Source organism: Scophthalmus maximus, chromosome 2 (genome assembly GCF_022379125.1).
Source record: "Scophthalmus maximus strain ysfricsl-2021 chromosome 2, ASM2237912v1, whole genome shotgun sequence".
NCBI lineage: Eukaryota > Metazoa > Chordata > Actinopteri > Pleuronectiformes > Scophthalmidae > Scophthalmus > Scophthalmus maximus.
In genome coordinates this window covers 16,666,823-16,679,557 of record NC_061516.1, presented here as the reverse complement: position 1 = coordinate 16,679,557, position 12,735 = coordinate 16,666,823, and the positions used below count along the sequence as shown (strand labels likewise).

Below are 12,735 nucleotides of genomic sequence, written 5' to 3'. Positions count from 1 at the left end.
TAAACAAATACTTACATGTAAGTACTTGCATCTTACTGCTGACATAACTTGCATTCATTACAGTTTAGCCATGTAATCCTCTGTAAAGCTTGTGATGACTAGGAGGAGGAAAGTTTTCCCCCTAAAACTGTCTGACAACAACAAGCTTAAAAATTTAACATATGGTGCAAGTGCAATTAATGATATGACTGTAAGCTTTCATGGTGTATATATATATATATATATATTTCATGGATAATTGCCACCAAAAATAAAAGCTCACTGTATAGTTAATTGGTATATTTAATAATAGTAGAAAACAAATAGTTTACAATACGTGGCAACAGACTGTATCAAAATACTTTTGGATGAGATTCATCCATTTAGCCAAAGGAGTGCGGCTGTATTCGCTATCGCGATACCTCTGCCACGAGATCTCGCCCATGCATTATAGTGCAGGAAACCCCGTTCAGCCTTCCTTTCCTCAACATGGCACCGAAGGTGAAGAAGGAAGGTTTGTCAACCTCTTCATTTTGAATGAAAAAACTGTACAATTTTCGCATATAACGCCTATAAAATTCAGCGTATGTACCCGAAATAAAAGGATAAAGCAATTAGCTTTTAATAATCTCAGTGTATCGCTGTCAATTGGTCATATATGTAGGCGACGCACACCGGGTCTCCGGCGTGTTTTCTGTAACGTGATGCTAAGCTAATGTTGGCATGCTAGCAGCGGTAATGCTGACCACACGTTGGACGACTACAGTAATGGCGCTGTCTCGACTTCTTCCTACCCCGATCGTCGTAGTTGTCTTAACAAGTGTCGGTTAATATGTCGTAGTAAGTCGTCGACGTGTTTTGTTACAGGTTACAGGTTAGCGTGTTAGCTGTGTTAGTGGTGATGCTACTCGTTGGCCCTTAGCGGTGCTAGAAACGTTGTAGTGTCGCACGAGGAAACAATTCAATTGTTGAAATAACTTTGGACACCAAGTAGTTACATTTTGGTCATGTTGTTGGTTATGTGAGGTGTTGAATCCTGATATATATTTTCAGGCCGTTCAGTCCAGCTCGTGTCTGAGTTAGAAACCTGAGCGTTGGTTGAAGCAATGCTAAGTGGGACGTTCTTTGCTAAAGTCCTGCTTTTATGTTGAAACGCTAAAACGGAGCTGAAATGGCTCCACACACAAAGGCCACAAATCACTAAGTCAATTATTCATCATTAATCTGCATCTGCATGTCACTTAAAAATCAACACTTTGAGTTTTAAGACTTTGTCACACGTGTAGATAATAATAATGTTGGTTGGTTGCAAGTAGTGATGAGTATAAAACTAAGATAAAGTTGTCCTGTAAATGTACTTCACTGGAAACACACCTCTCAGGTGTCATTTAGTAGTGAAGCTTGTAATGTGTCATCTTGTAAATCTAAATTTCCTATACTGTGTGATGGCATCAGGACAATATGATCAGCGACGAACACAACTTAATGAATATAAATAGTATGAAGAGGAATGTGGTGCTTTGTTATGCCCCATTGCTAAGCTACAAACAGCTGACTAATAGTCTGACCAGTGGTGTTTGTTTGTCTCAGCTGTCCCTGCCAAGACTGAGGCCAAGTCAAAGGCCCTGAAGGCCAAGAAGGCTGTGCTCAAAGGCGTTCACAGCCAGAGGAAGAAGAAGATCAGGACTTCTCCCACCTTCCGTCGCCCCAAAACCCTCCGTCTCCGCAGGCAGCCCAAGTATCCCCGCAAGAGCGCTCCTCGCAGGAACAAGTGAGTGACAATGACAAGCATGCTGCTAACAAACAGTCGGGTTAAATGTGGTGCACATGATGGTAACAGCGATCAAAGTATGAGAAAGCATGATTCCAACTTTTTAAATTACTGATGCACCCATTTTAAGAATAATCTTAACATGTGATGTCAGACAGAAAAAGAGGGATTTTGACTATTCGTGCATTTTTTCTCTATAGGTTGGATCACTATGCCATCATCAAGTTCCCCTTGACAACAGAGTCTGCCATGAAAAAGATTGAAGACAACAACACACTTGTGTTCATCGTCGACGTCAAGGCAAACAAACACCAGATTAAACACGCTGTCAAGAAGCTGTACGACATCGACGTCGCCAAAGTCAACACACTCATCAGGTAGAGATCTGAACTCGGGCTGAGTTTAATATACTTGGAAACTGAGCTGCTGCACTGATGGCATTGATTTGTGCACCACTCTTCATTGTATTTTTCATAACTAATGTAAGAACAGTTAGTTTAATACTGGGTTACTGGGGTTTTATTGACTCGAGTGAATGGTCGTCATATTTGACTGAACGGCGTTTTTTAGCTACTTGTTTAGATATTATCTTTTATGACAATTTGAAATGAGTTACTTTAGATTTTGTTCAACATGAGGTCCAGATGGTTCCATGAACAAAACCGAAGGCTCAGATTGTGTTTATACACGAGCACTCGGAGAGAGCACACCTCTGCCAAGACAACAGTCCCCTACTTTATATGCTCTTTCACTTAAAACTTGCATTCCAGTCTCCGTCTGACCTCCATATTGTATGTTTTTGTGAACATGTGGCAAAACTTGGCATTTTAAGTCTTATCTTGCTTGGTGTAAATTCCTGGATCTTGAAATTGAATCACCTGTTGCTATGGTCTAATACACGTCTTGATAAAATTAAAAGGAAATCTGTCCACCACTTTCCGAGATGTCGTACCAAAACGATGATATTACCTCCTTGGTGAACGTAATACACCTAACGAATTGTCCTTTCATTGCTTTGTCTTGCCTGTCTGTCCTTGTTCTGACCCACTTCAGGCCTGATGGTGAGAAGAAAGCGTATGTCCGTCTTGCACCAGATTACGATGCGTTGGACGTTGCAAACAAGGTGAGGCGTCAAGTTGTTTTTGTTGTCAGTTCAACATAGTGGTTGTGTTGGCCTTTAGAAATGATCAGTCCTGTGCAAGTGATGTAAACTTTAATTTGATCTGAATGTCTTGTGATGCATTCAAAGGAACCACTGATGCCAGACGATGCAGGAACAGTTCTGTTCACTGTCCATGAACAGTTTGTAATTCGTCTTTTTCTCCACAGATTGGCATCATCTAAACGGTGGCTGCAGAGACTTGTAGAAGAATAAATTTGTATAAACTAAACCTGATTCCGTGTCCTGGTGTATTTATGAGTTGCCCTCGTATACGGATACATAAAGTGCATGAGTTACAGGTTTAAAAACAAAGCTGTCAAGTGAAGGCCTAGTTTGATTTTGATTTTTTTTAAATGGGTGTCCATCTTGCAAGTTCAATTTGTGCAATTTCCCAAGAACCTTTTATCAACAAACTAATGTTAAGTAAAAGCAATTGTCTTAGTCATGAGCTACAACAAATAATGGCATATCAAATATATTGCAGTTGTAAAAGACCATTTCTGGTTTCATAAATCATATACACTATTAATAAACTGGTATCAAACTTGTAGTTTAAAAAAAAAAGGGTAAGCATGACCTTCAGGTTGGGTAATGAATATATTAACATTTAAGGTAAATTATTTGGTATTGTGACATGTACACAGATTTTGAAGTTTATAACTTTTAAGTTTAAAATGTAAAAACTTCCAATACTGCTATGAAGTAACATTTTGTTGCTATATTTTCTTTTACTGAAGTCGCTACTTGAGCCCTTGTAACTGCCTCTTATTTTCCCACATGATAAATGTACATTTTCTCCTAATATGACCATATTAGTGGTGCTAATATGTAATGGCCACATTAAAAGAAACGTATGCGTCAGAACAAAGTGTAGTACCTACATTCACTGAATAACAAACGGTTCAGACCACATTTCTCAGGGTTATCACCAGATGGCAGAAAAAGACGGACTTGAATACATTTTTATTAAAGAAAATATTTACATTTGTTACCTAAATCAACTGTGGTTAACATTGAAGAATTAAGGTATACATTCATTTTACCAAAATCACTTCAGTTTGATAGTATGGTATGACAATATTAGTTTTTACATTGAAGAAAATCTTGAAACAACAGCAAATGTGGTATGTGAATTTATATAGGTTCCCTTTCCCTTCTTAAAATGTATTTTATTTTAAAAACATTTCAACTCCAGCAATGTTCCCACTCATGTTAATGAGTACAGTATTAAAGAATATTAAAAAACCTTTCTGTAGCTAATTTAGTTGTTGCCTTTACTTGACACAATGTGTAACAATGACCATCTCTTCCATACCTAACAAAATCATATTTAAACCATTATACCAATGTTAACTGCAGGGCTGCTGCTATATACCTTCATTATACATTCTTATCTTAGGTACAGAATAATATAACGGTTGTTATTTTTAATGCACAGCTCAACTTGGGTCATTGAATTAAACTTTGGTTATTTTATGAGAATTTCCTTATTGTGATTTTTATTGTCAATAGTATAATACTGATCTCCAAAAGTATATCAGCCTTTTTAATAAAAAACATGTTAATATCAAATATGAAATCAGCCTTGTGCTGATCATTACTACTGTATCACCTGTGAGCTGCTCACGTAGATGAATTATGCAGAGTTGTTGACATCGTACATGTTTTGTCGACAAAAACAAAACAACCTTTCCAGTAAATATGAATTGACATTGTATTGCTTTACATTCAATCACAGTTGTGACACATGAGACTGAGGGAACATGGGTCCCTGGTTATGAGAGGAAGGTGCGTACTGTGCCTTTAACTAGACCCCTGCAGATGGGGCACTTCCTCAGCGACGGTGCACACTCTTTGCACACAACCAGATGTCCACACGGGATGAAGACGATGTTGACTTCTTTATCCATACACACTTTACAGGTCCGCTCCTCCTGCAGGCGCCGCAGCTGCTCCTCCATGGGAAGGTCTGCAAAGAGAAAAATACATTTTTCCATCTTAAACGTTGAACTGCATCCCCCTTAAGTTGCCTGGAAGAAAGTTTTATCTGTTATGTAAAAGCTACAAAAAGTCTCAGCAAACAAAGTGTCTGAGATTTGACATAATGTAACATTTCGGAATTTCACATGAATTTTGAAACATTGTTATTAAGAGATACACAACTAAGAAAAAGGCCACAATATTCAACTGGCAGGACAAGAAGCTCTGTCTGAGGCTCAGGTTTATCTTCATACCTGAAAGATCTTGGCTCGGTGACGCAGCTTCATTTGACTGGGCTGAAAATGTGACAAGGCGACATGGGAGTTATCTCAGACTTTGGTTATAGCTCAATGGAAACAAAACATAGACTGACTTAGGTTTAATCCTCTTTTTTATATCAAGTGCTGATAGTTATACGAAGCCTGAGCTTTGCTTTTTAGACAGAACAACTTCTTGCTGTGGATTTCGACCTGGACTTGAGTAAAACCACTGAGCGGCAGTTTGATCAGTGGATTTTTTGGATCCTACTTTTTAAAAATCCAGGTTGATTGAACCCTTAGTGGCCAAAATATGTTGTGGGGTTTTTTTTTTCAAAGCTTCAATGTATGTAAAGACGTACCCATGAGATCTCTGAGCAGGTGGACGTCGTTCTTCTGGATCCAGTTGCGGAAGACCTCGGCCGCAGCGTTGCCCTTGGTGAGGACGAGCTCGATCAGCCTGGCGTTCTGCTGCTGGGCCGTCGTCTGAGCCTGCAGACCGCTGTACTCCTCGGCCGCTGCGAGTAAAAACAGCGATGCGTTACTCCCCATCCAGGTTTATGGGACTTCAAGCTTCAGCTGCATAATGAAGGCTTATATCACTTGGTTATTAATATTAATACATGATGTTTAACCGCTAACGTACAGGTCCAACTTTATTAATCTGACGAAGAGCGTTGAACTAGTTTTATAGAAAGTTTGTTACTATGAAAATAGCTACTGAATTTAATAACAATTATAAGATTTGATCAAAAACAGTTCAAATGCAGCCAGTGAAAAATAAATATTCCTGGATACCAACTCAGTGTCCTGTTAAACTGAGACTATAACACACACAAAAAAATATATTAACATACATAATACATTTTGCTCCCTCAGATGCTCCGACACCGGCTCAACACTCTTCAGACGCTGGATCAACGCTGCCTGGTGTCTCTTCACGAAAGTGAAACCATCTGAAACAAAGGGACACTTCCATAATAAGCTATTGAGAAAAATAATCCCCATTTACAGCCGATAGTGCAACCTCACACTGGAACGCATGGCTGTTCGTTTCCACGTACCTGACGCCATCGCCTCTGCCATCATCTCGCGCTCCTCTTCCCTCTTCTGGTCCTCTGCGCTCAGCAGGTCCGACACCAGCTCCTGGACGGTTCTGTAGTTCTCCCCGCTGGTCAGGATCTTGCTCTGGACCGTTTGCTTGACCAGACTCCGGTCGAAGCCCATCTCGAGGGCGGACTTGATCACGGGGGTGTTCATCATGACGGCGTCCTCGGATCGCTCCTCTCCTGGACCGAGGTGAACCACTGAGAGGAAGGAGAGTGGACGCGTCAGGCTGCTGGGCGATATGACTTTTTAGATTCTTTGACTCCTACATATTGTATCATTTGATTTGGATAAGGTCATTTGAGACACCAAACACTTTTATGGATAAAGGCTAAAAGAGATTTTGCCCAATTCCTCAATGATGCTCAACAATAATAGTCAATAGCTCCAATACACAGCTGAAATAAGTGGGCTCGTTTTACGTAATTTCATACTCACCAGGAGGATCGACAAATTCTCTGGAGCTGCTGTCTCCGTTTGTTAAAAGCTTGTGGGGAGAAAACAAAGGATGTTAAGTGACTCATTCTGTGCCTAAACGTTTAAACTGAGAAAATACCCCCTGCTGCTCTCTACTAACCTGCTCAAATAGCCGAGGAAAACGAGCCTGGATCTGGTGAACGAACTCTTGTCCCTTCTCCTGGAGCAAGTACTCGCACCTGAGAGTAACCAGAGACACAAGAATACAAACATCCATTTCAACCAGCCCCTTTGCGTGTATTCAGACATTTCAAATATCTGCTAGCTGGTGCTCTAACTGTTTAACTGTTCTCTGGACAACCAGCAGCACTTACCGAGGAAACCATTTAGCGTGTTCCACCCAAGGATCATCTCCAGACTCCCAGCATCGGAGCCCTCCGTCGCAGCAGAAACACTTGACGTCATCGTTACGACCTTGAGGGCAAACAAAGAGCTTTCAGTGTGACAAATGGTTTGGGGGGATTTCAAAAAAAGGGAGAAAAAAAACCCCTATCATAGTCAATCTAAGAAACACGTGTATCATATTTGAATGAATGTATGTTTTATTATCTTTCACTTAATTTCTTGCTCGAAAGGTTTCAGAGAAATCACATGTCTGTCCTATATTTAGAAAATCATAACATTGTGATGTTAATGACGAGGAGTCACTAAAAGCATTTTATTTCCAGCTCAGCATCAGCGAAAGAAATAGCTGTCTGCAGTGGAATCCCCCTCCGAAGGAAGGAAGGAAAAGATGGGGACAACTTACTATAAACAGAAGAAATTGCTTCATTTCAACCTTTCATCTGCACATTATGAGTAAATTATGTGCACATTTATGACCTATTACATGACAGCTTTAAGATTCTCAATGTTTCTTCTGGCTTTTCCTTGGCTTACTGCCATTTTTGTGCTAGTCATTACAATGCATTGAGTTTTTGTTTTCTTACCAAGTATACAAGTAAAGCAAGCGGTAAACACAACATTTTTCACACATCCAGAGTTTTGCTCCAGACATGGAGCAAAACTCTCATTTGGAATCACGTCCAATATTCACCCTCCTTATGTGGTCACGGTTAATAACTGTGTCTCTTCGATATTGTCCATACCTACGTAGTAGAAGCCGGCTTTAGCCAGCTGGTCTGGCCGGACAGGTATACGAGACGGCCAGTTGACAAATGTGAGCCGCCTCTCCTCGCTCTGCTGCATGGCGGGGTTGGAGACGTTGCTGAGAGCCGGGCCTCCTGCGGACAGCTGGGCTGTCACTGCTCCGGACGCAGCTGCTGCCGCTCCGGCCAGCGACACGTTGTCCGCTCTGTCCCCCCGGACAAAACGACAGTTTGGATAATGTCTCTGGTGTTCGGATACAGCTCTGTCACCGGGCTCCCAGTTACTCAACTGCAAACACAAACGAAAAACTTCTGTCATGTACACTGTTCAAAAAAAATGACAAATTTCATCTGCATGGTTGTAAAGTGGGTGAACTGTTGCCTGCTGCCATCTCCTGACAGTTTATTCAAATCAAAATCTATGAACAAAGTGCTTCAGTCAAGTGTAAATATTGGGTTATTTAATACTTACTGATACAATATATCAATACAACATGGAAGACGAGCCGGGCCACAAACAATATAAACGTTGGATCGAAAGGAAGGGAATCAATCTGGAATTGGAATGTGACAACACACCTGCCCTCCGCAGCTGAAGCAGGCCACTCGGTCGCCCTGGCCCAGATAGTAGAAGCCCGCCTTGGCAAGCTCTGTGGGGGTGATAATGGAGAGCGTCCATGGGTGGAAGGAGTCCACGCGGTCCTGCTCTCGCCGCATGCCCGGGTTGTGGCATGTCGGCCTCTGGTGGGACATGTCTTCCACGCCGCGAGAGCTCAGCGGGCTGGAGGGCAGCGGAGCGGAGAAACCCATATTCAGGTATCCCACTGGCTCTTCACCTTGGCTTCCTGTCAGGTTGGGAGCAGCCGGGCCTGGACCGGACAGCTAGAAGAATTAAAGAAAATAAAGAGAAGTTAATATTAAAAATAATCTCATCTAGGTAGATGCTACTCGAAAAGGCAATTGAAAATAAATTCTATAACTTTTCTTCAGAATTGAATTTATCCCAGATATAAGGGGCAACTCTTCAAAAAAAGCTTGTCTCTTATTTTGTAAGAAACTTACTGGTATGGCTGGGGCGATGCGGAGCGGGGAAAAGGCGGAGTGAGAGGAGGAGAGCAGGTTGGCTGTAGACGGCAGGCTCTGGATGAAGGAGCAGGAGGGAGAGAGCTGTCTGTGTCTCTCCATCGGACAGTCTCCGGCTTGCCAGCCCTCTGTCGTCACGTTGCACCTGAAACACTGCACGCAGTCTCCCACTCCGGTGTAGAACCAACCGGCCCTCGCTAGACTCCGCTCTGTGACTCCCGAAGTCGGGAAACGAGCAAAGGTAGAGATGCGGAAGAGCTCTGCAGGTGAAAGCGACATCGAAATGACACATTTCCTCGATGTTAGCCGATTAATGCAACAATGAGTGCAAATAAAAAAATCATGAATGTATATATCTGGTAAAGAGAAAGAATAAAAAGAGTTTGGCACCTGATGAGTTATCATATTGTAGGTCAGGTGGAGGTCCGTTGCGACACAACCCCATCAAGAACTGGTTGTTTTTGAGTTGAACAAGAGTTTCCATTTCTTAAGATTTAACCAAAGTGATATGAGGGAAAAGCGATGTCCTTCATAGGGAGAGAGGTTTGAGAAAACCCAAGGTCTTGCACACACACACACACACACACATACACACCAAGACAGAAAACAGAATGTGGGAGATTCGACAGTGAAAAGGAAAGTGAGGCTCATGAAACTTACTTTCACTCTTTCACAGAAGAAACAAAACCACTGGTCCAGCAACCACAGTTATCACACAGCATATTTAATTCCCTCAACCATCCTGATGCCTGCGTGACATCTGAACATGGATCTCTGCACCTCGTGGAGAGCAACACCTCTGATAATTTAACTGGTGAAACTACAACTTATGTGTCAATTACAGTCCCAGTAGATGTGTCCCCATCCCAAAAACAAAACATGGACCATCCTAAAAAACATCCTCACATTCACCCAGGGTCAGTGTACACTTTGTTACCCTGTACATTTACCACACACATGTCTAATACATGATCTAACCAGTTCAACCTTAACACGTGGAGAGTGATTATGTGTACAAACATTATGAACTAAATTAAAGCCTCAAGCAAGCAAAAACACACACACACACACACACACACATAGACCATGGGATGTGCGATCTCAAACCCCTCCCCCCATCTCGGACATCCCTTTTTAGGAGTCTAAGCTTCCATAATGGAATGTAAAAAGCCTAATGAGAAAAACTGTGTCCTCTTTTGGTTGGATAATGGGCTGCCCTCCTTAGTTTTTTGTCACCTGCACCTGTAGAAATGAAGACAAACCAGCAAAACAGAAAACAAAGGTTAAATTGTGTTCATGTATAAATTCTCTTTGGGGGACTTTTACCAACTCCTAGTCATTGCTTGTAATAGGTATAAACTGGTTATTAACTAGATCTTTGGCAGGTTCATCGTTCACAATCATCAGTGTTCAAATGTATCTAACGGCACTATTATATTCTACTAAATATTCCAAGATTGAATACAGTAATTAAGACCCACAATACAAAATGTAACTCCAATGCATCATACTATGCAAAAAATTAATGCAGCAAATACTTACATTTGAGAAGCTTAAAAACATTTGATTATTTTACTTTCCAAAAGATTCAAATGCTTAATTTGTTAAAGGGATGCTCAAGAGATTTAGAAATGTACTTCCATAAACCTGGGATTATTGCTATTATCATTATTGGGATTATGAAACGCAGTAACACCTTCCCCCTTTAGTCCAAGCCGATGTAACCCGAATGACATCATCCGGGTAATTTTCTCCAACCTTAGAGAGATCCCCACACAGGCAGCAATTTTGATGACTAATTAACTGTTGGAGGAATTTAAGCAAACACGCAAAAAAATTCACAGGTGACAGCTTTGAAAAATGTGAAACTTTAATAATAAGATATGATCTAAGCCCTCAAACTAGATATGGACATGTACAAAACCAGGGTCAAGGGATTAAAGGACCAGAGCAGGGGTTATATTACAATTCCAAGTTTGACAAATTGATAACAGATCTGCAATTAATCCAATAATGTTAACACACGTGGTGTGGAGTAAATGAGCAGCTGGTTATCTAACTATTGTGGGAAATCTGTGTAATGCCCCTTTGACAAAACTGCGAAGACAATTTCTTTTAGATCAACTAATGGATTATTCATCTCATCATCTCACAATGACAGCTGGTGACACTGGGGAATTATCACACCGTCAAATAAAGACTCTGACAGAAGAAAGGAGACCGTTGTTGTATATCACAGTTTCTATTTCCAACAGGGGCAGCTGGGTACTTTCCTCTGTGGAGGGGTGCTCGCCAGACTTCCTGTTCGGGCTCCGGCGAGGTTTTTGGTCTAATCCAGTTCTTATAGCTAACTGGCCTATTTCGGGGGGTAGACATGTGTGTGGCGACGATTCCACTCACACAGTCTGGTGACAGTGGTCGTGTGAAGTGACATCCTGGGCCTCGTACAAACCAATGTGGATAAGATCAGCTTGCGTTAGCTTGCGTTAGCGTTAGCATTAGCATTAGCGTTAGCGACACTAGCGTCTACGCGGGTGTCAAAAGCTGCTAGCGTCAATAACAGGTGAACTCGCATCACGATAGTGTGCGCGAGCAACACGGAGACAGGAAAACGAAACTGTCGAACACCGCAGTAACGTGTCATCGTGTCTCACTCACCGTTTTGCAATGCAGCCGACTCGCTACGGAAAGTCCCGGGTCGAGACGGGGCCAGAGCTGAGGTACCGTCGACGGCGGCTACATCCGGTTAACAAAGACGAAACCGAGGGAGATGATTGACGTGGTTAGAAATCCCTCAGACACACCGTGAGGTCACGCTGCCCTGCTGGTTTCTGGCAGCGTCCAAAAGTCCCTGTGTATGTTAATATACATTACATATCAATCATAGATGAGATGAATCACAGCCAGCATGTCTTCCCTATTTTATTTTATTTATTTTTATTACGTCATCCTCTGGACAACAGATGCATTTAAATACCTTAATGCAAACACAAGCAGAATGCTGTCAGAAAATACAGTGACAGTTAATTTCGTCACTTATATACAAATATTATACACCTACATAATGTGTGTTTATGCCTTCTGTTTGTTTGAGGGAACACGAACAGAGATTAAAAAATGGAAAGGGACGTTTCTGATATATAACACATTTATATACACAGTTCTCATACTGATAATATACATATACAATTGTTTTAACCAATGAAACAACAATGATGTGTTAAAATTTCACACCTTTCAGGTTATTCAGGATTAAAGTCCAAATAGCATTACAATTATATAATAATATTCTTTAAAAAAACAATGACACTTACATGTGGAGGCTTTGTTGGAGTCAAGTTAGAAGGTCAGAAACTATGAGCTATCATTTAAACAGATTAGTGTACTCCTCCTACTTCCTGTGCAAACCCCGCCTCACTACTACTATGTGTCACGCCCCCTGGTTTGACTCACCACAGAATTCATATCTGACTCATGTAATGTAGAGTACCTGCAAACTTTTTCAGAGGTTTTCCACACACACGTGATCTCTCAAGGAATTCGTTTTGGTAACTTCCCATCACATACTGTTCAAATAATTATAATAAACGGAACATTTAAATCACATCAGATCTTGATGAAGAAATTATTCAAGTTGAAAATCTTAACTGACGTACATTAATATACAGTTTGTACAAAAACTGTAAAAAAAAAAAAAAGTTAAAGTAACTGACTGATTGATCGAAATGGTCGATCATTATTAAAGTATTTGCTTCCTAAGATGTTTTCCATATTAGTGTTTTTAAATAAAAATACAAACAATTTAGAAACCAGACACCCAATTAAAATGTG

At 41.0% G+C, this 12,735-nt stretch overlaps 2 protein-coding genes and 1 non-coding gene across 5 annotated transcripts; 2 read left to right on the top strand and 1 right to left on the bottom strand.

Annotated features, from left to right (window-relative positions):
* Window positions 1–384: 384 nt before the first annotated feature.
* Window positions 385–3,146, top strand: rpl23a (ribosomal protein L23a). Its single transcript, XM_035624394.2, has 5 exons — window positions 385–493; window positions 1,570–1,750; window positions 1,951–2,127; window positions 2,804–2,873; window positions 3,080–3,146. Exons 1-5 carry the CDS (start codon window positions 469–471, stop codon window positions 3,092–3,094), a joined length of 468 nt encoding a protein of 155 aa, XP_035480287.2. The 5' UTR covers window positions 385–468; the 3' UTR covers window positions 3,095–3,146.
* Window positions 1,800–1,871, top strand: LOC118301655. Its single transcript, XR_004790345.1, has one exon. It is a non-coding gene; the product is annotated as a small nucleolar RNA Z17 (small nucleolar RNA).
* A 714-nt stretch (window positions 3,147–3,860) lies between the features above and the next one.
* birc2 (baculoviral IAP repeat containing 2) lies at window positions 3,861–12,283 on the bottom strand. 3 transcript variants are annotated; one of them, XM_035624387.2, is made up of 14 exons: window positions 12,219–12,282; window positions 11,563–11,640; window positions 9,295–10,146; window positions 8,884–9,164; window positions 8,401–8,703; window positions 7,822–8,110; window positions 7,048–7,147; window positions 6,834–6,912; window positions 6,695–6,743; window positions 6,214–6,456; window positions 6,007–6,105; window positions 5,512–5,667; window positions 5,147–5,188; window positions 3,861–4,881 (listed from the first exon to the last, which is right to left on the bottom strand). In XM_035624387.2, the coding sequence occupies exons 3-14, from the start codon at window positions 9,386–9,388 to the stop codon at window positions 4,688–4,690; spliced, it is 1,929 nt and encodes a 642-aa protein (XP_035480280.2). In that variant the 5' UTR covers window positions 9,389–10,146; window positions 11,563–11,640; window positions 12,219–12,282; the 3' UTR covers window positions 3,861–4,687. The 3 variants fall into 3 exon arrangements, with proteins under 3 accessions (XP_035480280.2, XP_047186551.1, XP_047186550.1); XM_047330595.1 differs by lacking the exon at window positions 5,147–5,188 and having other exon boundaries at window positions 12,219–12,283; XM_047330594.1 differs by lacking the exon at window positions 12,219–12,282 and having other exon boundaries at window positions 11,563–11,736.
* Between the last annotated feature and the right edge of the window lie 452 nt (window positions 12,284–12,735).

Coding starts and splice junctions, on each gene's coding strand:
- rpl23a (XM_035624394.2), top strand. CDS start 469: ATGGCACCGAAGGTGAAGAAGGAAG. Junction 494..1,569: donor ACCGAAGGTGAAGAAGGAAG/GTTTGTCAACCT, acceptor TGTTTGTCTCAG/CTGTCCCTGCCAAGACTGAG. Junction 1,751..1,950: donor AGCGCTCCTCGCAGGAACAA/GTGAGTGACAAT, acceptor TTTTCTCTATAG/GTTGGATCACTATGCCATCA.
- birc2 (XM_035624387.2), bottom strand. CDS start 9,388: ATGGAAACTCTTGTTCAACTCAAAAACAACCAGTTCTTGATGGGGTTG. Junction 7,148..7,821: donor AGCCGGCTTCTACTACGTAG/GTATGGACAATA, acceptor TTTGCCCTCAAG/GTCGTAACGATGACGTCAAG. Junction 4,882..5,146: donor ACCGAGCCAAGATCTTTCAG/GTATGAAGATAA, acceptor TTCTCTTTGCAG/ACCTTCCCATGGAGGAGCAG.